The sequence below is a fragment of the Oncorhynchus mykiss genome, chromosome 6, assembly GCF_013265735.2.
Source record: "Oncorhynchus mykiss isolate Arlee chromosome 6, USDA_OmykA_1.1, whole genome shotgun sequence".
In the NCBI taxonomy this organism is placed as follows: domain Eukaryota; kingdom Metazoa; phylum Chordata; class Actinopteri; order Salmoniformes; family Salmonidae; genus Oncorhynchus; species Oncorhynchus mykiss.
Window position 1 is genome coordinate 58,194,103 of NC_048570.1, and position 26,150 is coordinate 58,220,252.

The 26,150-nt window shown below is 46.4% G+C and overlaps 2 protein-coding genes across 4 annotated transcripts in view; one reads left to right on the forward strand and one right to left on the reverse strand.

Moving 5' to 3' along the window:
- Nucleotides 1-24,792, reverse strand: LOC110526932 (matrix metalloproteinase-15). The gene is made up of 10 exons (XM_036980588.1): nt 24,391-24,792; nt 17,093-17,241; nt 16,301-16,423; nt 15,900-16,207; nt 12,601-12,762; nt 11,968-12,233; nt 8,707-8,845; nt 6,746-6,896; nt 6,341-6,459; nt 1-6,008 (listed from the first exon to the last, which is right to left on the reverse strand). Exons 1-10 carry the CDS (start codon nt 24,514-24,516, stop codon nt 5,530-5,532), a joined length of 2,022 nt encoding a protein of 673 aa, XP_036836483.1. The 5' UTR covers nt 24,517-24,792; the 3' UTR covers nt 1-5,529.
- Nucleotides 24,787-26,150, forward strand: part of LOC110526234 (adhesion G-protein coupled receptor G5) — a 10,051-nt gene continuing 8,687 nt past the window's right edge. For 2 of the 3 annotated variants that reach the window (XM_036980590.1, XM_021607025.2), the window contains exons 1-3: nt 25,452-25,544; nt 25,817-25,920; nt 26,014-26,146. The gene's annotated coding sequence lies outside the window, so the exon portion shown is untranslated. Of the gene's footprint in view, nt 24,919-25,451; nt 25,545-25,804; nt 25,921-26,013; nt 26,147-26,150 lie in introns of those variants that run through there. The other variant, XM_036980591.1, reaches the window with a different exon arrangement.

Consider the following 26,150-nt stretch of genomic DNA (forward strand, 5'->3'; position numbering starts at 1 on the left):
TTCTTTGTTTTTCAGAGCGTTTTATTGTGTACATGTCCAGCATGGATCGTTAACACACTCAACAGGAGGTGAACACACACCGCAAATGTATAAAACCTTCACGTTCTACAGCAAAACAAAATAAAAACACACACGGAATGTTATTCAAAGTACAAAAAAAGAAATCCTACGAAGTTGAAAGAAGAATTCGGAGAAAAAAAACGGCACATAATTAAACAAACTGAATGAATATTCAAAATAATCATGATAATCACACAGACGAATTAACTTTTTTATTTTCATCCCATCAATGTTAATAGGCGTGGTGAGGTTTAAAAAAAAAAAAAAAACTACTCACTGAAGCATTACCCGGGTAGTAACTTTCACGCAACATTGCTGTAACGTTTTTAAAACATTTGTGAGATGTAACGCTGCGCCTAGTAGGCTTTTAGTTGCCTGGTTTTCCAAGGACCTGGGAGGAGCAGTCTACCGTAAGTCAGTTGAGAGTTAATAGCGTGTGGTTTCAGTTGTTCAAGCTCAGCTGAGTGAGTAAGGTGAGATGCACTCTGGGATAGGGATGCACACCCACTGAGTGTGTGTCTGGAGTCGAGACTTCGACGACTCAACTGAAGTGCAATGATCATTTCCCCCGCCAACCTCTGGATCTTGACAGACATCAAACAGAGGATTGAGACATCGAACGCAGGGATCAAAATGAACCCCTTTCTCTTGACATCGTGTCATCTTTCTAACAGATCTCTCTTTTTCTCCACAAAGAGCAGTCTGGCATCCTGTGTGGTTGTTGATGTTTGAATGCTAAATGACGAGACAGAGGCATTGATGCGAGTAACCATTGCAATGAATAACAAAACCATTTTGTCAAGCTAGTGGTTAACCGTTAGACACAATATGAAGCAACTGTACAGGATGCCTGTGAAATGCACTGGCCACAAACAACAACTAACGGAATATATAGAACCAACATAGTCTGCTGGGTTCCTCTCTATCTTGGATACAAAACATCAGACCGCCTTGGCTGCTCTGCTCCCTCCCTGGCCATGACAGAGCTGCGGGGAGGGACAGAGTGGGATTGTGGGAGGAAGGAAGCATCCGGATCCTGGCCTAGGGCTCAGCCTGCCTTCCTGCTGGGCCGCAGCAATGACAGCATGGAGGACAATGCTGCACTTTGTGAGAGAGACCATTGTTACAGTCCCCCTGGGGCCAAGGCAGGGCCTAGACGGGCTGCAGAGAAGACCAGACGAGCGCAGAAGAGTAGAGTGGTGTTGAACAGAGAGAGAGAGAGCAAGTAGTGATACTGTAAGGCTAGAGTAAAGGTACTAGAGGCGACTACAGAGTAATAGCACTCGAAAAAAACTCACACCAAACACATACACAGAGGGTGTTGATACCTCAATCAATCCCTGACATAATATTTCATAACTGTATTTTTCATTGCTGTATTTTTCATTGCTGTATTTTTCTTAACTGTATTTTTCATTGCTGTAGTGTTCCAAACAATTCTCATGGAAAACAAAAGAAAAAAGGAAAAAAACAAAGCAGTCTTGGACTCAATCCCAGAGTGCTCTTATAAAGGCTCTAGTTGCCTTCAAGCAGGCAGTTTCTTTGTGAAATTTCCCACATTTCCGTTGCATCTGCTTGAGCTAGTTCTACGGCAGGCATCGTTGGGGACTACAGTGTCTTATTGGGGAGACGTCTCAGACACACCGAGAAACAGTTGGAAACTAAATCCACACTAAGAGACAGACATACTAGGAACACAAACAGCCACAAAGGTCTGGGACTCGCAGTGATAGTCTACTCCATACAGGCACAAAGACACTAGCTATCCCAGATAAAGAGAGAGCAAGTAAGGCATGGACTGGGTCTCAGACAATGAGTGAGCATTTTTTGAGTTTGTCCAGATACCTTCTAGGCCTGCTGATGGTGATTTTTCCATTGATTTGGACAGGATGGGTGGGTGGATGGGGACGGGTGGGGTAGTCAGGGGGGAGAAGAGAGAGGGAAGGCTTTTACCTCTGATTAAGTCCCCTCTCAACCTCGCAGCACAATGAGAGGGCAATGGGCAGAGGCGGTCTCCTAGCAACCCCATCGAGCGGGGATCCATCACTGACACACGCAGGACCTCTCATGACAGTGATTCCTCTCCGCTGTCAATAATATTTATAATAGCCCTTTTAACTGGCCTTCCCCCATCTCAGTGGTATTATTGAAGCATCTCACGCATCCTCAGTGCACCTACCCCACCCCCGTCGATGCCCCAGACAAACATGTTCATCACAACTACTGTTTGACGGATGGTAAACAGTGAAAGCTGCCAGGTATCTGAGTGTAGGGAAATGACTTATCTCTACCTCACAGCAAATCCTTTCTCAGTATCTTTTGGGCTGCTAGTAAATCTACCAGACGTATGCATACTGTACATGCGCCTTTGTGGTCGAAGACAAGAGCATAGGGAATACATAACAATGTGAGAAATAAAGAAGTTTACATACACTGCGTGCTACTATTTCCCTTTGGTATCAGAGAATAGACTCCACAGTTCCTTCTCTGGAGCTAGTGAATGTGGGTCACGGGATACAGTGCCAATAATAATCCTTACAGGAAGAGCCCCGCAGTGAGCTCCTCTCCCTCACTCCCCCTACTGCCTTACTCAGCTGTAGGAATGGACCTCTGGTCTCTCACTCAGCCTGCCTTGCAGCCTCCCCAACCCCCTCCAACAATCACCAACATCTGGGTAAAACAATCCAGGAACAGACTGTAAGACTTCCCAAACACTTAACAGATAAGGTTTCTGTCTTTGAACTCCCTATGTAGATTTCTAGCCTCTCACGCCCTCTCTCGTTCCCCTTCTCCCTCTGGTAAAGTCTGTCTCTCCGTTTGGACCTCTCAGAAAATGAAAAGAAGCCTGGTTTGGTCCAGAGAAGGACTAAGATTATAGGCTGGAGGTTAACAATATTTTAAAACACCTGCTATTTTAAATGAGAGGATGTGCTGACATTTTCTGATTATGTTCAGAGGAATACTTCTCTAGACCAAGCTCAGAGCGAGAGAGAGAGAGAGAGAGAGAGAGAGAGATAGAGAGAGAGAGAGAAAGCCCTCCAATCTATTTAAATCTAGGGGAGTAGGGTATTACAGAGAGAGGGCTCATTGTGTGGTGCATTACTTGAATTATATTTATTAAAACATTTCAGGAGGCTGAAGTATCGCTGGTTCCAAGTATTTCTCAGATGAAAAGTGTCAGTCAATCTCTTACCTACTGGGCACAGACGTTATTTCAAACTCTAGTTTGATTTATATTTTGGTTGAGTTGTCAACTAACTTCAATTCAACATGAAATCAACAAAACATTTCAGCATGTCATTCCCAGCTAGCACATAATGTTCTGAGAATCACATTTCTTTGAGCTTGGTGAGAGCGTGGTTGTCCTCTGGTTATTTTGCATAAAACCTTCCCAAAATGTTCTGGGAATGGTGCAGGGTACCCAGCTAGCTCATAAAGTTCTGAGAACCTTATATTTCTTAGGTTGGAATGTCAGTACTGTTTCCTATAGGTTTCATCATGGTTCTATTTAAAGTAATGTTCTCCAATTGTTCAGAGAACGTTAAGAAACAAAGTTCTTCTGTGGGAATTTCGGTACTTCAGAATAACTTTTTCGACAGGTTTTCTCATGGTTCTATTGAAAGCTATGTTCTCAGAACGTCCAGAGAACGTTAAGAAACAACGTTCTTCCGTGGGAATTTCAGTACTTCAGCATAAAGTTTTCTGCAGGTTTCCTCAAATTTCTATTTAAAGTAATCTTCTCAGAAACATTAATAAAAGGTTCCATAAAATCCCACAATAAAACATTAGTAACGTTCAAAGAACGTTCTAAGAATGTTATTTAAAAACATACATTCCGTTCTCAGCATCAATGGACCTATAAGTCCATGGAGAGAGAGTAGAATATCATAAGTTCCTAAGAAGGTGAATTTCCATGTGTCCTATCTGTACATGGAGTTCAAAACAGTTAACCTAAGATAGCAGTAGTATTAAAAGTCTTATTTCCAGAACTTTATTTAATTACCTTCAAATAACCTACTATTTCCACCTTAGAACATTAATAAAACCTCACAGGAAAACTTTCAGGGAACCATAGTAAAACGTTCTCACAACCTCCCTGCAACCTACAAATGAACGTTCCCAGAACAGGCAAAATGTTCACTTCCATTCTCAGAACGTTTAAAAGACATTCTGTTTTACTATTCAGGAAATGTTTGGCTTCTTTCCCAGAACCAATGGATAACCAAAAACGTCTGTTCCCACAACCTCCAAGGAACCAAATGTGCTAGCTGGGTTGGATTTAGGTTAAAAGTTTGGTGGAAAAATTTGTTTCCCTTACGTGGTGACTTTTTGCAAATCCAATCATTTTCCCACCTTGATTCAACATCCTCACATTGAAATGATGTGAAAACAACATTGATTCAATTTGTTTATGCCCAGTGGATATTCGTTCAATACTCTCTCCTACCTCAGCACCTCAACTGCTCCTCCAAGTCCCACACAGAGGCATTTCACAGTGAATTGCCTTTGTCTTAAAAAAATAAAAAAAAAATAGGAAAGAAGCACCTTTCTTTTCCAACCCTTCCCTAATCATAACAACTCAAACTCTCATTACCACGGTTAATAGGACCGAAACAAGGTTAGAAATTAAAAAAAGGCACCACGGGACCATGTTTGGTTGAATGAGCCAAACGTTTGTGAAAGTTGTCTATAAAGTATGGACAAGATTTCCAATATCATCCATGGTGCCCTTGAATTAAAAACAGATGAGAAAACCAAAAGTTCAGTTAGTGGCTGTTCAACATGGAAGGTGTAGTGACAAAAGGCATTGGGTGAGTTGCAGTTCAAAAAGTGACACTATTTACACTGATCTCTCTCCTGTTGATACCTGACGTGCAGTAGGCCTGCTTCAGCTGTAGGAGTCCTGAGGGAGGAGGAGGTGGGAGGGAGGAGTGGGAGAGGGATGGGGGGGGGCTCTCTGCTTTTCACAGAATCAAACCTCCTTCACTCCCTTCATTCTGTGCTGCAGTCTCTCTCTCTATCGCTCTGTTAAGTCTCTGTTTTCCTTTCAAAGGCTAATCCAAGAACCAGATGGAAGTTATCTCAGAGAAACCCACTGTAACGGGCAGAGAGAGAGAGAGAATAATGCAGACACTTCCTGGTTTAGAAAAAAAGACTCACACACACACAATATGAACCAAACAAAAACAAAAAACAATGTGCAAACTTTCTGATATAAATAGACTACAGTCAACTCATTGGGTAGAGCACCATGGGAGGGGAACGAGTTAGGTGTATGTGTTTATGTTTGCTGTGTGTGTGTGTGTGTGTGTGTGTGCGTGCGTGTGTGTGCGCGTGCGTCATGTGTGTGTATGTATTTGCACGTAAGTCTCTACTACCATGTTTTGGATGAGAAGATAGAGATAGAGGTATGAGGGTAGGGTTCAGGTTGTGGGGGGGGGGGGGGGGGGTCATTAAGTGGGTCAGAGGTCACACCCAGTCCTGCATGGAGCGTTTGCAGTGGACCAGAAGTTTGGGAGTTCCTTTCCTCTTCAGTGTGTTGATGATGGCGTAGATCAGTCCCAGGATGCACAGCACCAGGACCAGGGGTACTGTCACCATGATGATGTTCATAGTGCGCGTCTCACTCTCGTCGATCTTCAGCACCACGTCCACCTCGTTGGTCTCCTCTTCTCTCTCGTCCTTATAGTCTACATCATTGGTACGGTCCTGATCCTTGTCCCGCTCCTTGTCCTTCTCCTTGTCCCGGCCTGCGTCAGGGTTGAAGGGCGGGCGATCCACTTCGGGGACCTTGCGGCCTGCGTCGGTATCCCTGTCTCTGTCTGGGTCCAGGTCCACACTGCAGCCCATGAAGTCCCTCAGGATGGATTTAGGGTAGCCCGGCTCACTCTTCATCCTGTGGTTGTCAAACTTCCAGTATTTGGATCCCTTGTAGAAATATGTATAAGCTGGGAGGGGAAGACAGGGGCAGCATGTTGAGTACTAAATACACTATTATGATAATCAAATACTTATCCACGGCATTGATTGAGGCAGTAAACACAGTACGGTTCTGGGGAAAAGAAAGGCAGCAAAAAAAACACCTTATTTTTCTTCATCCTTTCAAATTAATGTCACTTTTTCCCCCTACTCAGCTCATCAACCCTACACTAAGCTCTCTTTCTCTCCATCCCTCTCTCCCCCTCTCGCTCTCTCTCTCTGATTGACCAGACCCACCCTTCTCCTTTGTTTAGAGTGTTCATTACTGGCATTCTCTTGGCCCCCCTCTCGCCTCTCTCACCTCCATCATCGCTGAGGAAAGCCCCCTTGGGAGAGGACGGGACCGCAGAGCCCCACACACTGATTGGCTTGGGGTAGTCCTTGTCTACCGCACGGGACTGTTCGTTAAAGCGCCAGTACCTAGAGACGAGAGGGAGAGAATAACAGTATGTTAAACCCCTATACAGCATGCATGTTAAATCAGGCATTAATGTAGAACTCAGGGTGCATGTGTCTTCTAAGCCCCCCCCAAAAAAGCAGTCAGCACACGCCAAGAGATGATGTGATCGTAATCGTGCAAAAACATATTCCGTAGCCCCCCAAAAATAGAAGACAATTTACAGTAGTGAACGCATGATGGAAACTCCTTCGGTCAACATGGAAAAGGGCAAAAATTCACAGACAACTGGGAGAGTCCCTTCCTTACCAGTCTCCTTTGAAGAAGTATGTGAAGCCTGATGGTTCCCACCAGATGGCTGTCTCTATCTTGTCATAGGGGATGTCCCTGCCGTAGTCTGTCAGCTCCTGGGGGTAACCAGGCTCCAGGTTTGCCTCCCTGAACAACCAGTACTTATTCTCTACAGGTGGAGGAGAGGAAGGGGGAGGAGAGAAGTACAGTGGTGTAGGAGGGGTGGGGGAACAGATACGTCAGGAAAGGGAAGACAGATATTTTGTGGGACATAATAATTCAGGAGGGAGGGATGGATGGAGAGAAAGAGGGAGGGAGAAAGGCATTCATGGTTAACGGTACTTTGTGGAGCATAGGGACTTTCCCTTTCCAACAACTACCACTCACAAACCTGGAGATCGCTATGGAAACTGTTAACCCGCCATTACATTACAGTCTTGTTTATTTGCTGGCTAGCATGCACCAATAATGGACATAATAGAGAGTGAAATTGTGTTTATGCACAGCTTTGGTTAGATATAATCCATTTGAAGTGGTTCGAGTGGAAATGTCGAGGACATGGCGAGTCCTTTTCTTTTATTGTTTTACAGTATGTTAGACACAGAGGCACCATCCCGCATGCCCTGCTTTCTATTCTCCTGGCCCAGTTCTACATTGAAAACAAAACCTTTGCAGTCAGCATCTGGAGACAAACGGCTGATGCAACTCTCTCCCTCACATTTGCCAGATGTTGCAGGCCAACTTTTGGTCCCTTCGTTTCTTTGCTATGGCTGTCATCCAAATTTCAGAAGGCCTTGCCAATGACATCATTTGCCCTGAAGACTTTCTCAGGGAGAGCCAGCTGTCTTAAAAAGCTACAGCTCAAATGTCTCCCCAAAAAGCATTTTCGCTATCTTCATCTGTCTTTCACTGTTTCTGGTTACAAAATTCATGGAACAAAGTGATGCCAGCGGGATCTATAATAACCTCTACAGACATATCATATTGAGTAGGTTCTCCTAAGGATATTATTACATTTGTGGTTTAACAATTGAGGAGGAGGTGGGGGGGAAATCAATAGAAAACCGCAATGAAGTCTGGGCGAAAAATCGTATAGCAGCAAAAGCACTTTTTATGTCAACCTAATGAGGGAAAATGATCTAAATGAAAGTTAAAACCTAAAGTGTTTGGGGGCATGGGACGATTTCTATGGCAACGGCGCAGGGAGGAACGAGGTAGTTGTGACCGAATGAGGAGTCTGGGGAGGATTACAGCTTGAGCCAATGGGCATTCACTGCCACCAAGGAGATCTCATGTCTAGCCAAATCCGAATTGCACTGCAGCGCAAAACTCTAGGGATCTCCAGTCCTCCCATTTCAACTTGACGATGTCATTATCTTCTCCATTTAGACAGAGACATCATCTCTTCGATCAATCCAAAGACTGTTTGTCCGTAATATACTACTCGAGGTTACAATACATTTGGGGGATCCATGCTAAAGTGAATGTGGAGATCAAGGAACACTTACTATCTGCAGAAATAAATGTTGATTGTGGAACTAGCAATGTTTACTCACTGCTCAACTGTAATTCAATTGTAATGTGGAAAACACTAACAGCTTCAGGTTTGATCTCCAAGGCACACTGGTGTGAAAAGAAAATGCACACACTGCACACGCAGAGGACTGAAACAATGTTTGTGAATCTATTTTAGGATCAGCAACAATGCTTCATTATAGTGTAACCAAAGCATTCAGTTGTTTTGTCATTGCTGCTACTTCAACACATTAACAACCACTATTCCAGGCCTCTGAGTTGGACTATTTCTCCTCTGTTTAATCCTAATAAAAACAAAAAAAAAACAATGACTGACTGTGTGTGTGTGTGTGTGTGTGTGTGTGTGTGTGTGTGTGTGTGTGCGCGCGCGTTCGTATGTATGCCTCCGCGCCTGCTTGTAGTCTTACGTGTGCGTGCACGTGCGATTAGGAGAGTACAAATACCTTTAAAGAAGACAAATTTCCCATCGTGTCTCTCGTAGGCTGCATCGATGTCCCCAGGCAGTCCCCTCCAGAAGTGACCAATGGGCATTGGGTAGTTGTCCAGGACCCTGTTCCTCCGCACCCTCCAGAACCAGCGACCCTGTCAGAAAAGAGCGGGGAGAGCCGTTAGAGGGCACATCCACTGGAGCTCTACTGCTCAGCCTGACCTCTAACCTCTGACCCTGCCTGCTTGTGACATGGCTCTCTGGAGCTGCAGACCTAGCTGGGAGCTGCTGCCTGCACACCAGAAATGGACGCAACACTGCGTATCAGCAGTTTAGTACCATCACGCAGTCAGTAAACAGCAGAAACATATGGGAGATAGGAACAGAGAGTGCCAAACATGATGGGCCATGTGCCTGATAGTTCCTGAACCTCTCCTCTCTATCAGAGCCTGTTCAGCACATTGCCTGGAGGAGGAAGTCATCACAGCCACGTTCAACAGTTTGGATCAATCAATAGGAGAAATACTTCAATAACGCATTCACTACATACGCTACATACACATCTGCGCACACATGCTCTCTCTCTCTCTCTCTCTCTCTCTCTCTCTCTCTCTCTCTGTCAGTGCGTCCTCAATAAGTCCCTAGTCACATGGTGCGGTGGGCGTCCGAGCTTGACCTTCACATTCCCTCCATCTCGTTGGCTCAGGCCCAGAGCTTGAGATTATTCAGATCTGTCTAATATAGAAACCAGACCCAGGAACGCAGCCAAGGGCCTCTAAATTAAAACCGTCTGTTCTAACACCCAGCCCCCACCCCTCCCTCCTCCTCTACATCCACTAACCTCACCCCTCTCCACGCCCCCCCCTTTCCCTTTCACCACCATGGCACACTCTGCAGTGTCTAAAAGAGAGGGCAGGGTCCCGTCTATAGAAAGAGAAAGAGAGGCCACATTGAGTCCCATTTAAAAGGTGGGGGAAACAGCTGCACGCCCGTACTCTCTCTGTCACCTGACTTTAACACAGGCTCTGTTCCAGCAGCGTTTGGGGTTCGGGAGAAGCCTGCTGCTGGGTGGTCGGGCTCCCAAGCGCATCCGAAAGCCTGCACTACATGACAAGCCTGCCAGAACGGACAATGAAATAACTAAAGGCAATGCTAGAAGGCTATTAATACCCACGACCACAGCACTGAGCATATCGCGTGTGCCAATTACTGTTGGAACTGGCTTGGGCTTGCTGCATGTTGCACGAGGAGCATTTTACGAGTTGGACTTAAATAAAGTAGTTCAACTGGTTGAACTGCTCTGTTTGTTTTAAGTCAGCACAAAACACGTCTGAAACGGTACAAGAGGGAAAATCACGCTCTCAGTGTGGGACTCGGAGTGCTTTCCAAAAACGACCTCACAGGTCTGCAAACTCATTCATTAGCGGTAAGTTAATAGCATTGGCTGTCAGCATTAATGGTAAAAGCTAAGAGTTGCATCCTCCTGGCAGCAGCTCTTGTCTTTTGTCCTTCAAGCGGGGAAGCGCAGCCTGTTAGTGAGCAGAGCATCATTTAAAGCAGACCTGCCCTGCATCTAATCTACTCCAACACGGAGAGCCAGGAAGAGAAGAGAGATGACAGAAGTGTAATTACGATTCTGAAGAAGAAAAAAACACACCCGTACTAGTCAAATGTACCGACTGTGGAGCCTCACAGGCGCACAAGAGAAAAGAGAACTGACCAGATGCGACTTTCTGTGAACACTACTCAATGTCAGAGACATTCTGGGCTCCATGGTACCTTTCCTAAAAAAAAATAGGCCGGGGGCATCCGCAGAGAGACGGCTTTGTGAAGCTACAGTCTGTCGTAAAGCTGCTGTATACTACTTCAGATGAAGCGTGATGACGAAAGAGCACAGTCAAAGATGACTCTTTTCCCCCCTGCTCTCATGTCTACATAACCCTCCAACTCTATGGTGCCTGTCATGTACACCTCCTCTGCCCTCTCCCACAGAGACAGTTGGCCAGAGAGACAGATAACTGAAGTCAAGGCAAATGGCAGTTCTTGGGAAAAAAAAAGAGACAACCAACTTATGTAGATACAGTCGAAAGAAAGAGGAGTGCAGTAGAGGGAACATGGCTCTTTTCAGTGCTAGACTTGGACTGAAACAGGTGCCTGCCCTGTTTATATTTATATGTAGGTGCTAGATACCTTTGAGCTAATATTCTAAATGAAGAGCAGGAGCTTAAGCAGTAAAACATTTTAGGTGCCGGTACTCAGCAGCGACGAGCTCCCGTCCAAGTCAAGCACGGGCTCTTTCCATTCAAAAGAGAAGAGTCGACCACATCAACTGAAGCATAAACAGTGAAATCCTCTCCAGCTGTCGGCAAATGGCCCAACAAATGGTTCAAACGAGAGCCATCGCCGCAGCCCTGGACTGGTTGGTCCTGCAGTTGTTAAGGCACACCTGAGACCTAGAGAGTGCTGCTCCTCTCCTCTTTACGGGGCTCCATGTCATAAAATAGAACGTCTCTGAGGTTTTACAGCCTGCTTAGGGCCCAATTGAACCCAGGCCCTGAACCAACTGCCCATAAGGCTCTCCAGATGATCCTAACCTGGGGAGAGCAGATTTTACTGCACTACTGAGAGACACAGACAGACAGCATCATGGTTATCACGCCCACTGGCTGCAATAAGACCAGCCTTTGATCAAATGACCTGCGAGATCAAATCAAATCACATTTTATCGGTCACACAGTTAGCAGATGCTATTGCGTCTGCAGCGAAATTCTTGTGTTCCTCGCTCCAACAGTGCAGTAATATCCAACAGTACACAACAATACACACAAATCTAAAACGTAAAATTATGGAATTAAGAAATACAGAAATATTAGGACGAGCAATGTCGGGAGTCTGGAGTATAAATATAAATACATATGTATATATGTGATGGGATGTATAGACCATAGACAGTATATGGACAGAATATGTAGTATATCTGGAGAATAGTATATGTTTAGCAATAGTTAAATAGGATAGGCCTTGACTAGAATATAGTATATACATATGAAGGGGGTAAAACAGTATGTAATCATTATTAAAGTGACCCGTATTCCATGACTATGTACATAGGGCAGCAGCCTCTAAGGTGCACGGTAGAGTAACCAGGTGGTAGCCAGCTAGTGACAGTACTGTAAGTAGGTCATGCAGCCATCCAAGAGCAATCTGTTCTTTGCAGCCACGCTGAGACTGAATCAACTCATCTCATATGTGTAGGAAGGCAGTCGGAGGTCCTCACCTTGAACACAAACATCTCTCCCCTGAGCATGGTGACCGTGTCGAAGTTTCCTTCACAGATGTTTGGGCCGTAGTGGTCTGGGCGGTCAGTCGTGCGGGGCTTGTCTGGCCTCCGGGGTGGGGCGTTAGGGGGAGATCTAGGGGGAGGGTTGGGAGGAGAGTTGGGGGGTGACTTGGGGGGAGAGTTGGGGGGTTTGGGGTCTGGCTGGGCTGGCCGGCGAGGAGTGACAGTGGGAAGAGCCTGGGTGGGTGTACCGTCTGGCTGACCTAAAGAAGATAAAGTGATAAACGCATGAAATAAAAGCAGTTAGAGGCTACTCTCCACTCCAAAGTCCTAAAAGGAAATCAAGGGCTCAGAGATTTGTCCTCCAACTGATCTCATAATTGGTAGCTGTGTCCTGGTTTTGCCCAAGCTAGATAAGTGGATATGTGAGTCAGCAGGCTGATTTTCCACTTAGAGCTGTGGGGAGGAGGCATGTAGAGTGGAAACACAGACACAGACTATTCCAACTTCAATCAGGGTTCTAAACACAGGGGTGCCCAGGGCTGGAACTCCCCACTTGCAGTTATAGCTCTTACAGCCAACATTATCAGGTCCATATACCAGTAGTTTTGTCGCAGAGGGCCAACTCACCATAGATCTGTTGTATTCCTCTGAGGTCATCCTCGGGCAGTTGAAAGTCGTCCGTTTCCATCCACTGGTAGAAAGGAGCCATGATGGCCATTGGGTTGTTGGAGTGTTCCAGGCCCAGGGCATGGCCCAGCTCATGTACCGCAACAAGGAACAAATCATTACCTGGAGAGAAGAGAAGAGAGAGAGAGAGAGAGAGAGAGACAGAGAGAGTGAGCGAGAGAGAGAGAGAGAGAGAGAGAGAGAGAGAGAGAGAGAGAGAGAGAGAGAGAGAGAGAGGAGGATAGTCATTGTCATACTCAAGGCACTTAAGAAGTATAAACCTCGTCACGACTAAACCTGAAATCGACAGCGAGTGAGTAAAGTGAGAAGAGCAATGACCTGAGCTGTGGCCACAAGCAGGAAGTGTTAACAGAGTTACTGGGATCACCCAGGAGGGAATGGCAGACAACGAGCGATACGGGCCATTCAGGTAGCATCTCACGCAACGTGTCTTTTTTCATCCTCTCTCTCCACACGCTAACTAACCGTGTGTTGATTCAGGAGCCAGAACACTTCATTCATTCATGCTACAGACATGTAAAGCAAAAAGGCACTGAAACCACGACAATCTAGTAGTGTAGCCTTAGGAACTGGAATGAAAGACAGAAATGTACTGTACATCGCGTCCAAAAGAATGGTTCTAAAATGGTTGGAGTGAAATGAAGGACAGCTATATTTGGCAAGTTTAGCAAATAGAGTTGACTTGGAGAGCTCGGGGCTTGGGTTGGGGCTCGAACTGTGGTTGGAGCTGGGGCTAGGGTTGAACCTGGGACTGGGGTTGGACCTGGGGCTAGGGTTGGACCTGGGGCTAGGGTTGAACCTGGGACTAGGGTTGAACCTGGGACTAGGGTTGAACCTGGGGCTAGGGTTGGACCTGGGGCTAGGGTTGAACCTGGGACTAGGGTTGGACCTGGGGCTAGGGTTGAACCTGGGACTAGGGTTGAACCTGGGGCTAGGGTTGAACCTGGGACTAGGGTTGGACCTGGGGCTAGAGTTGAGGCTGGAGCTGTGGTTGGAGCTGGGACTAGGGTTGGAGCTGGGGCTAGGGTTGGACCTGGGGCTAGGGTTGAATCTGGGGCTAGGTTTGGACCTGGGGCTAGGGTTTGACCTGGGGCTAGGGCTGGAGCTGTGGTTGGACCTGGGGCTAGGGTTGGACCTGGGGCTGGAGCTGTGGTTGGAGCTGGGGCTAGGGTTGGACCTGGGCCTGAAGCTGTGGTTGGAACTGGGGCTAGGGTTGGGGTTGGAGCTGGGGGGTAGGGTTGGACCTGGGGCTAGGGTTGGAACTGGGGCTAGGGTTGGAGCTTGGGTTGGAACTTGGGCTAGGGTTGGAGCTGGGGGTAGACCTGGGTTTGGACCTGGTACTAGGGTTGGAGCTTGGGGTAGACCTGGGGTTGGACCTGGGGCTAGGGTTGGGGTTGGAGCTGGGGATTTGGGTTTTAGTTGGGGGTTGGGTTGGAGGTAGAGGTGGGGGTTGGGGGGGAAGTCAATGGGTCTTCCCATTTTGACCCTGGTTATTGTTCCCCAGTGCTGGCCAAGTGAGGAACACAGTTACGTCATTCTAACTGAGACTACATGGCGGTGGGGCAGTAGTCTGCACATTCAGACAGTAAGCACCTCCCATTGGGGTTATGAAGTCAAAGCAGAAAAATGTGCTTGTTCCGGGTTTTTAATGGGGTTAATGGTGTTAATGGTGCTCTCAGTAGATAAAGCGGTCGGTCTAATGTCTTCTGGTAAGCAACAAGACACGCAGTCCTCCTCGTACCCTGATCAAAGCCTGCCGTTGTCCCAGACCGACTGACAGTGACGCATTGTCACTGCAACAGAGAACACATCTGTGACACAGTGACTGCCACTTCAACCGCCCTCCACAAAGAACATCCTGTGGACACCCTCAAAAAAAGTAGATGGAAATTGCCTTGAATTGACCTATCCTATAGGTTCGCCTTTTAAGTTTGTTCCAAGTAATGGCATGGTACTTTCCCAGCAAATGACACATTATTCCGTTCCAGTATTAATTGACATTTAACCTGATCTGTGGGCCATCCTGTCTGAAATGAAGGCTTAGGGAGGTTTGTGAGATGTCTGTAGGGAGCACTCTATTATACTGACAGACAGCATTATGTCATATGGCTTCTGTCATCTGAGGAAGTTGAGATGTTCAGGATTCCTCCTTTTGCCAGCGTCATGCTCTTATCCCCTCCCCTTCCAACATCTCCTCCAAACACAACCTGTGACTTAGCTAGCTATCAGCACATCCAAGTTACTCTAAAAATATCCCACAGGAAACACACAGAGAGAGAGAGAGAGAGAGAGAGAGAGAGGGGAGGGGGGGGGGGTCTCTGTAAGGTAACCCTGACAACCATGTGGCTTACAGACTTCAAACGTCTCGGGAGAAGAGCCAACTTATCTCTCTTCCTCCTCTCTAAAATGAACACAGCAGCACATATCCCCATCTAAGAGCCTAATGAATAGACTTGCAGCTTTGTTGGATATCAGTGTGTAATAACCACAACACTTGTCAAGCGTGTTTAAGCTTTGCCAACAATGTCGTTAATGTGCCACGAAAACTTAGTTGACCTTTACTTTTAGAATTTCCGTGGTTTAAAAGACCGTTAAAAGTCATGTGTCAAGAGAGTTTTAAAGACCCAGGCTGCACGAGGATACAACAGTGTTAAAGACAGGGTCAACTCAAAAACCGGTCTCCCACTGTGGAATTACCTCAACACCCTCGCTGTGGCAGTTAGACTTCTCTCCGATCAGTCCAGTAACACCTCCTACTCTCTTGACCTCACCAAGCAGAGCCAGCCACCTGCCTCTGCTCTGACCTGGCTCAGGAAATGACAACGTTCACCTCCACAAGGCAGGGGAAAACCCTCAGTCCCTCACCAAGACCACTCTGGGCAACAGCAGTTTGGTTAATGATTGAAAGTATGAAAAGAGGGGGAGGGGGATTTAGAACAAAATAATTCTACCATTCCTGAAAACACGGCTTTGAGAGCCGGTGGAAGTTGCAGTATGATGTCATCAATCTAACTTTGGAGTTCAATGAAGGAGTGAAATTCGACAGATTCTCAACAAAACAAGTGACGATCTGGTTTGTCGTGGCAACTATGGTTGAACAAGTGGAAGGACAAACCAGCTGAAGTAGGTGAGGAGAGAGGAAAGCAGGGACATTGCATTTTTCTCATAGGTATGTACAAGAAGTAGCGGTTCTGGTGTCGCGCTAAAGAGACCGCTGTCCATCCACATCCATCACCTACCTTGCAAGTTCCCATTGCCGATGGTCCACGGCTCATCAGAGTCAAAGTGAGTATCACCACCCATACCAGGACCAGGGAAGTAGGCGTGGGCCAGGAACCCGCCCTCGCCATCGAAGGGTGAGCTGTCTCCATGGAAACCCGAGGCAAAGAAGATCATGATGTCAGGCTCCTTCCTGCGGCCATATTTGATCTCCTGGTAGGGGATCTCATCGAAGGTCAGCGGGGTCACCTTCTGCCACACCTTGAAGGCCCTACGGATGGCCTCATACGAGTTGTACTCCCCGATCTTTGGTGTGTAGTTCTGTATACTGCAAGGGAAGAGGAGGAATCCAAATGAAAACTCATTTGGAATTTGGTTATGGACGAAGATTGACCAAGGTGAAGTAAATCCTGTTATTTACCTGTAGGTGAGGTGGCTCTTGTTCCATTTGTGGCCAGTGAGTGCATAACGTTTGCGCCGAACGTTGGTCTTGATCTGACCCCCAAACTTGTCTGGGACTCCACAGCGCGGCCTCCGCATGGCTCTAGGAGAGGACGTCAGGGTTACACTATCCACTCCTCTACACAGTGTCACACTGGGGTTTTATGAGATACACTGCCCGTGACACCAGCCCAGGTGCCATAGCATAGAAAGTGTTAATGCGTTTTATGTGCAGTAACAGATCTGTGGGTTCAAGACGGGGCGGCGGGTAGCCTAGCGATTAGAGTGTTGGGCCCGCAACCGAAAGTGTTGCTAGATCGAATCCCCGAGCTGACGAGGTAAAAATCTGTCCTTCTGCCCCTGAACAAGGCAGTTAACACACTGTTCCTAGGCTGTCAATGTTAAAAAATAATTTGTTCTTAACTGACTTGCCTGGTTAAATAAAGGTTAAAAATAAAAAATAAAGATTGCTCCCAGTTGGGGATTTGATATCTACACCCCAGACCGCCTCACACTCCCATTAAACTTATCACTTATCGCTCAAATCCTTCCGTCTCCCTCACACTGTACAAATCCACTACAAACTAGGGAATGAATCCATTGACATGATTGGACCCATAGGCATGAGAGAGAGAGAGAGAGAGAGAGAGAGAGAGAGAGAGAGAGAGAGAGAGAGAGAGAGAGAGAGAGAGAGAGAGGGGTCTGGTTCAGGAGAATGGCATTAGGGTGACAGAAATGACAAGAGCACAACAGGGAAGGAAGTGTGACATACGTCACCGTGCCGTGGTCCATGGCCCCGGTGACCGCCAGGCCGTAGAAACGCTGCATGTCGCTGACGGCGTTGGAAAGGATGTGAGCTGACCGCATGGTGGACATCTGTCTGCTGGCCTGAGGTAGGTAGCCATACATCCGCAGCCATGACTGAGAGAGAGAGAGACAGAGAGAAACTTAACACCATACAGAGTGTACACTCTGAAGGCTGCAATTCTGAACTTTTGGCCAATCACATCAGATCTTTTTCAGAGCTGATCTGATTAAGTCAAAAGGCCAATTGGGGGGAAAAAAAAGATCAGAATTGGGCTGCCTGTGTAAACGCAGCTTAATAGGCATACAGAAGAGCGTAACTAATTGGCTCCTTATAGGACACGTCACTAAACTCTATACTCTTCTGTGAACTGGTCATCTCTGTATACCCGTGGCAAGACGGTTGATGCATATTTATAAAACCCTTAGGCCTCACTCCCCTCTATCTGAGATATCTAGTGCTGTCCTCATTCTTCACATACAACACCCGTTCTGCCAGTCACGTTCTGTTAAAGGTCTTCAAAGCACACATCCCTGGGTCGCTACTCTTTCAGCTCGCTGCAGCTAGCGACTGGAACGAGCTGCAACAAACACTCAAACTGGACAGTTTTATCTCAGTCTCTTCATTCAAAGACTCAATCATGGACACTCTTCCTGACAGCTGTGGCCGCTTTGTGTGATGTACTGTTGTCTCTACCTTCTTGACCTTTGTGCTGTTGACTTTGCCCAATAATGTTTGTACCATGTTTTTGTGCTGCTACCTTGTTGTGTTGCTACTATGTCGTTGTCATGTTGTGTTGCTACCATGCTGTGTTGTCATGTGTTGCTGCCTTGTTATGTTGTTGTCTTAGGTCTCTCTTTATGTAGTGTTGTGTCTCTTTTGTTGTGATGTGTGTTTTGTCCTATATTTATATTGTATTTTTTTTTCTAAATTAAAAAATCCCAGGCCCACGTCCCCGCAGGAGGCCTTTTGCCTTTTGGTAGGCTGTCATTGTAAATAAGAATTTGTTCTTAACTGACTTGCCTAGTTAAATAAAGGTTCAATTTCAAAAAAGTTCAAAATACATTTTTAAAAACTGCCGTGTGGGGGAGGAAGACATGATGGGAGAAACCTGATACAATCACAGACTTCAGATTGATCGTTCCACCTGTCAAAGGGATATTTAATACCACCACAGGCTGTGCCAGAGCGTCACGGCCGATAGATCTACAGATGGAGACACTCAACAGGGTGGCCAAGGAACTCTATCAGCTAAACCATCGTGAAAGAGAGAGACCAGGAACTAACCAGCCGCACCAAAATGGCCACCCCTCATCACTCAGCTGATGGGTAATGCCTGGGAGGCAGAGGATAAGGAGAGGTAGGGGTTGGCTTTTCTCTGAAGCCCATGCTACTGTATAGGAGGCTACTGATCTTTAATAATGTAATTAGCGTTAATTACGTAAGACACATATACACATATACTGTAAAAAACACAACTAACCCTAAACTGTGGTTGCTGAATCATCGCCATGCCTGCTGTAACCAAGGTGGAGGCGATAACAGGGCTAGTGACTGAGAGCAGGGTTAACACAGCGGATTAACTTTATTTATCTCCGAGTTCGATTACACACAGCTGCGCTGAGACACCATTTTGTTGACAGCCGTTTGTGTCCGAGAGAGGATAAATCACAGCATATGAACCAAAAAAAAAAGCGATATTTTCACTGAAGAATAAAAAAGACACGGAAAACACGTGGCTTACATTTCCTCATCTCCCGAAGAGCCATTTAACATCCACTGAGATGTTTTACCTCCCTGCCTTGAATCATTCTCAACCACTTCCAACTGTCAGAACATCTTTAGAAGCCTCGTGGAGGGAGACGTGAATGGCCACACTTTTGTTGATGCCACTCATCTGATATTTGTAAGACTGACCCGTGTGACTGAGTGTGCGAAGCGGCCACATGATTAACACGAGAATAGTAACAACCTCTGGCCCTGTAACACAAGCAACCATGGACATCTTGAGAAACTCTTAAAGACACACCTCTTCCCAGAGCAGTAAATTTGTGAATTACCAGGGGGGGTTGGGTGATTAAAAGTGGACCTATCCTTACCATACTGAGCAGAGAGCGGGGGAGGAGTGCTATAATGGCCACTTCACTTCTAGCTAAGGACCAGGCCTGGGTAGCTGTTCCTAGTTGCATGGGGCTCCCTCTGGTTTCTGGCTGGCATGATCTCCTGCTTCCAACTCCCCTGCTCACAGAAGACACAGGCCTTTGTGGTCCCCTCCCTCTGCTGTTATGCAGGACTGAATAGCCGGCCCTGTTTCTGGGCACAGGCTGAATGTAAACCCCTCTTTCTCCAGGGTACCAACTGGGGCCCCCAGATCCCATGCTGCTGCTGCTTCTGGAAACATGGCTGACGAAGAGCCTTACAGAGAGCTGAAACACTGCTCTGTCTCTGCTCTTTCTCCGCCGGCACTCTCTCCAGCCGCTCTTACTCTCTTCCCCTTCCCTCTCTCTCTGATATCAACTTCCTCTCTCTTTCCTGTCACATTCTCAACCCCCTGCTGGCTGGCTACCTGTTTTCGCTTCCCTCATTCTACATTTTTCTCTCACTTTTTCATACAAATTCAGGCAGATACTTATCCTATATTTTCATTGGCTATGGGTGGAAGCGGAGAATGGCTGGTTCATAGCTGGTTTAGGTGGGACCAACCTTATCTTCCAGATAAGGGCCCCGAGTCCGGGGTTCTGGAGGGTGTAGGAGATGATGGGGAGTGTTCATACAAGACGGAAAATATATGATCCCAGCCTGTGAAATACACAACAACCAGGTTTCTTTTCTCTCTGGCATCGTTCGGGATGGTATATATTGAAGGGCGTTGGAACAAGAGAAATAGGCTGCACCACGTTCTAGATATATGAAAGCACCCTTTTAAAAAGTAAAGTGCTTCAGTCTGTACCCTAGCCTCTAAGAATCCTCTGTACTGAATACAAAGCAAGGCTATGGTTCCAGGGGGGAGTGAAGCATAGGACGTATTTTAGTCCAATCAGCCACCCTGTCAGCAGCTCCTTCAATAAGACCTTGAGCCTACCTGCCAAAACGAAGGCCTCCTGGATCCAGCAATTCACAAAGAATTGCAAAATGAGCCTCACTCGGTGTGTGTGTGTGTGTGTGCGTGCGTGTGTCTGCGTCCCGCACAATGTCAGCCAAGACACTAACAAATGGAGAATGCTTTTATTCCCTGGACTTGGTAGCCTGCCATCTTTTGGTCCTAACCTCCAGCAGAGAGAGAATAAAAACGAAGGCGAGAGACAGGGGGAGGAAATAAAATACACACAGGCACTGTCCTACTCTGTAAAGGGAGTGTCTTGTGAGAGAGAGAGAGATAGAGATGGACGCAGACAGAGAGAGCGCTAGAGACAGGGCGAAAGAGAGACAGAAGAAAGAGAGAGAGAGAGAGCGAGAAACAGGGATCCAGAGAGATAAAAAAAACAAAATAGAAAAAGAGAGAGAGATCCGGAGGGAAGACAGTCACCATTTGAGGTTAATGGCATTTCCTGTTCTCATCACTACCCATTACCTCTCACCATGGAGATGAAACCTCACTGTGCCCATGGCGACGGGCAACCTCAGGGGAACACAAAGGAACTGGTTGGAATACATAAAGGAGGCATGCTGCAGATTCCATGGATAAGCAGAAATAGAGGGAGGCTGGCTCTGCCAACGTTAAGGGTTAAACTGGGGATAAAGATAAGGCTTCAGGACGCAAACAGTCGGCCTCCTGTGTCCTGCAGACTTAATAAACCCTGGCACCTCCCCCTTCTCCACCTCTTCTCTATGCTGGTCTCTCTTTCTCCCCCGTTTCTCTCTGAAACAGTCCTCTCCAGACAAGAGCTCTCATTGTTGCTCCTCAGCGGCCTGGGAGTCCTGCAGGCCTAAATGTCTCTCCACTGTTTGTGTCCCATTTGGAGAGAAAAAAAGCTGTCACACTTACCCATCACATGCGGCACAGCTGAGCAAGCCGCCTAGTTCACTCGTTCTTTCTCTCCCTCTCTCTCTATCATTTCTCGCTCCCTATCACTCCCACTCCATCACTGTTCATCAGACCGTGTAGGAGTCCAGTCTCTTGTGATAGGTCAAGCTGTAGGCTCAGGGTGGGAGCTGATGACCATTTCGTCAGTGAGAAAGTTCAGTAAAACAAACGCAAAAGGGAGAATCCATTCAAGACAGATCTCAGGTGAGCTTATATGCATATTGTTCATGCATGCTGATTAATCCCGTTACATTGAACTGAATGGAGAGAGAATATCAGATATAGTGTAACAGTTTAGTGAAGACACACACAGAGCGTGAAATTCTCAAGTGAACACCAACCCATCACCTTGAGGACAGACGTTGGCAGATAGGCATTAACTAACAGGCTGTCTGTTCTCGTCAGTCTCCACCCCGCCCCGTATTTATTTTAAACAATCCCTCAGTCAACAGGTCTCCCTGACTACACTTAAAGACCCCATTACCACCTAAACACTACAATGCTAATACTCTGCCAGGATGTGGCATGTCGGGACAAGAAAGTCCCCCCCCCCCCCCCCCCCCCCCCAGTCTTTTTGTCTGTTAAACAATGGCTGCAGGGTCAGCAGTAACTACCTGTGTTGTGAGCCTCATTCTTCATCGTAATCCTTCAGTCGAGCCAGTCACAAATCTGCCTCACTCAAGAGTGCACCCAACCAAAACACAAACATAAACACAACTCCGGTAAGAATGCATGGGCACGCATTGGCCGACCCATCACTGATGTGATCAGTATTGACTAATTGAATGATGACAATATTGATTTTCCCCAGCAGTGTGTCAATCTAAGAGTCTGTATATACTACATTCATTAGGGGATGATTTCTTATGACACAATAATGTGTTATACTCCTTTATGGGTTTGTCTTACATTGTCTCTCCTAAATATGCCATATTATAGTATTCTAATTGTATTATTAAGCTATAATATTGGTAATATACCTTGGGAGTCCCATAGGCCAAACACCATCATCATGGTCACTAGGGCTTTGAGAGTCTAGTGCCACATAAAATCACATTAATATAGATATATATATTTGGCAGTGGTAAATCTAGGGTGAAAGTTGGGACAATAAAAAGTAGACCTCATCTGGCCGTCTGAAAAAAAGAAAAATGGTGTTTCCCATCCATGACGATGCAGGAGAACAACTCCTGATCTCTCACGGCACCGGAACCTTCCAGCAAGCACAAAGGTGCTACGGTATAGATGTTACATCTGCCACAGGCCCCACAGGTGGGAGAAATGTGTATACAAAATGTGTTGGCAAAGGAACCAGGCAGATTGTGGTGGTTCAGACTGCCTCACATACGTGTTAATATTATGATTTCAAAGTGGCTTAACAATTTCGATAGTCACAACACAACAACCGACCTCAACTGCAGTGGCCCGTGAGAGAGAAAGAAACAACGTGTGCATAACTGACCCCTTCATTAAGCCTCGACCTGACGGGAGAGGCTAAGCACTAAAGTCAACACAGCATGGTTAAGTGGGTGCAGCTGGGACAAAGTCCACAAAAATACAGACCGATACAATAACAAAGGAGAAAGGGCATTACAAACATTCAATACTGCTCTGCTGGATTGAAACTGGCCCTCCACATTCAGTTGGTGTGTTGTAAAGAAAAACTAGAGGGGTATATTCTTCTCTACACATTTGTTGGGACATTTGATTCCCTCGAGCACACATGTTTATTGCTAAGCTCGCCGCCCCAAACATTATCCTACATCTCAGCTCCCTCTCACCTATCTCCCCCCAAACATTATCCTACATCTCAGCTCCCTCTCACCTATCTCCCCCAAACATTAGCCTACATCTCAGCTCCCTCTCACCTATCTCCCCCCAAACATTAGCCTACATCTCAGATCCCTCTCACCTATCTCCCCCCAAACATTAGCCTACATCTCAGATCCCTCTCACCTATCTCCCCCCAAACATTAGCCTACATCCCAGATCCCTCTCACCTATCTCCCCCCAAACATTAGCCTACATCCCAGATCCCTCTCACCTATCTCCCCCCAAACATTAGCCTACATCTCAGATCCCTCTCACCTATCTCCCCCCAAACATTATCCTACATCTCAGCTCCCTCTCACCTATCTCCCCCCAAACATTAGCCTACATCTCAGATCCCTCTCACCTATCTCCCCCCAAACATTAGCCTACATCTCAGATCCCTCTCACCTATCTCCCCCCAAACATTAGCCTACATCTCAGCTCCCTCTCACCTATCTGGAGCAGATCGGGAATCAACACTGCCTGCTGCTGAAGACACTGCAAAAGCATTTGCCTATTCCCCCCCACATTTAATCATTCAGTGGATTCATACTGCACGTCCAAAGCAGGGGGCAACTAGTGAGATGAGCATGACTCGGTCAGTGAAACAGATACCTTTTCAGGTACTGTTGTAGTATTTCAAGAAAGCAAAACAACTCTACCTGTAGGAAGGATAAAGTGGAGGACCAATACTATGGATATGCGCTTACAGAATGTGGTTATAACAGTGGGATGACTTAACCTGACCCAGATCTCCTCTAGGAACAGCAGCTTTCCACATATGGTGCTGCCTGCAAGAGTGTGTCAGTGTGTCAGTGAATTGAGTAAGATTTGTGTAGTTTGGCTAGCAGCATGGCCTTTTTGGGGAGAGGTTCCAGCGGCACACAGGGGATGGTCCTGTTAATATTGGAAGAGCTAGTTATGAGCAGGATATGCAGCTTGGTGTGCTGGATCGGGTTCCTCAGACCGAATGGGCTGGGTCATTAAGTTCAAAGTGTGTGTGTAAAAGTGACCCATTTGCACTCATGAATGAGCAACATGTATAATAATGAGCTGACTTTTTGTTTCAAGACTGGAACAGACTTGACCTAACAAATATTTTGGTTTTCTTGCAGGGTATCCAAAATGATTAGGAAGACCTGTCCCCAGCACACATACTTGTTATTTTGGCCAATTGTTATTTTGAGTGCAAGGTTGTCAATGGTATATGTTGTCAATGTTATATCTCTATTGAAATACAGGCCGTCAAAATAGCAAGGTCAGCAAAAGTTAACTGGAGTTTTGGTGAGAGTTAAAAAATATATATTTGTATGTGTTTTGCGGCATATTATGATACATTAAAACTAGTGTTTGTATTAACACTACAGCATTGTTGTCACACAGGGATCTTTCTGAACATTGACAGTTTCAGTGAAGATGATCCAATTACCTCTGCATTAAAAGCGTCATCCTCTCCTCCGTGTGTCCCGAGACAGGTGACCCAAAGCACGAGGAGAGAGGGAACTAAAGTCCGTCTCCAGAGTAAGCAAATCCAGTTTACCCATGAGGATGCCATAGCCTACTCTTGGCTTGCCAAAACGCCGGACAAGGAAATGGATACCTTGTCCAAGTGTCCACTGTGCCACTGGGTACAAAGACGTGCTTCAAGTTGTTAAGAATAGTTTATGTTGGTTACCTTCCAAGGAGTTCCTCAGAAATTCGATAAATGTTAAGAGGAACTATTTTTACATGTGCTACGGCGAGGACATCAACACAGACAATGGCATTCATCAACTCCGTCGGTATCGCTTCCAGAAAACAAGGTTCACTCGAGTAGCCAGAGGTGTTGCAGCTGTTCGAAAGGTTGTCCTTTTGACTGCCAAACTACAAGTCTGCTCCACAGTTCTGTTTGAATAGACCACAGCCCCAGGAGGGGGATCGGAGAAGTCTTGCACTGTTGCCAGGATTTCTAAAGCGCGTAGGTTGCCTATTATTGCTTGCGGGCGTGTCCCAATTTTACTCACAATTCCGTATCAGGATTAGCTGCTAAAAAGTAATTTCCTAACAACCAGCTTTATGGTAAGTGGCATGTTGGAGTCACTGCACCAGAAGCCAGCTCACAAAGCACGCATAGTGACTTTAATCGTAATATGTCAGTAATTTACTGGACTGCTTTGTGTAACAGGCTTAACATTGACAGAATAAACGTGCAATAAACGCGCAAATGAGCCCAGCGAAACGGAAAACGGTTGAAGGTTAAATAACGGGTCCAAGTTTGTTGACAATTATTTACAGAACCCGACAAAGAAGTTGAAGTCGGCTGCAGCTGTCCAACACTCGCGCAAATCTAGCGCGGGTGTCCCCGAAGCCTGTTTTGAATCGCGGAGCCTCTTGTGATTATTTAATATGATGGTTCTCTTCCCGTTAAAATCCAGAATTTTCTTCCAGTTTTCCTGGACTCTTTCCACTCTGTTCTGTTCCTCACCCGGGTCGATTTAAGTGCGTTTTATGGAGCGGGGCAAATCGAAGCTGGACTGGCTGCTTCATCAGTGACTCTGTACCTTGTGCGTCGCGGTCAAAGTCGTTCCTCCAGCTATCAAATCAGTAAGGAGAGCGGATGTAGCCCCCCTCCCCCTCCCCCCCCACCCCATTAGCGGATGTAGCCCCCCACCCCCTTGGATGCTATCGAGCTCGTATAGGCTACGAATTAGTATTTTGATGGCATTTACGTTTTCAGAGGTTTCACAAAACATTATATTTATATTGTTATTGGCTGAATTCATTCTGCTTCATAGTTGGAAATAACAAATAGTCTAGCCCTGAAAATGATTATATTGTAGGTCTACTATCTTATGTATTGATAGTCTATCCCTCAGTAGTGCCTCAGGAAAGGACTAGCAGCAGCCAGGCAGAGCACCCATGGTTGTCAACAACAAGCTAGTCGCAGAGGAAATGTGTGCCAACAGCTGGAAAGAGACAGGTGAGTGTATAGCAGCCCTCTCATTAGTTCTGTCACATTCAGCCAACTCCTTTGTCTAACCTATGTCCTGTCCTGACACCTGCCTAATGGCAGCTGGGGACAGACATATCTGTAGGGTCAATGGAGCAGTCCCCTCCAAAGGAAGGGGATACACACCTCAGCAAGCAGCCTAATACCTCTCGATGAGTAAGGGTGCTTTCCAACAAAAGAGGCACAATCTGATCAGGTAA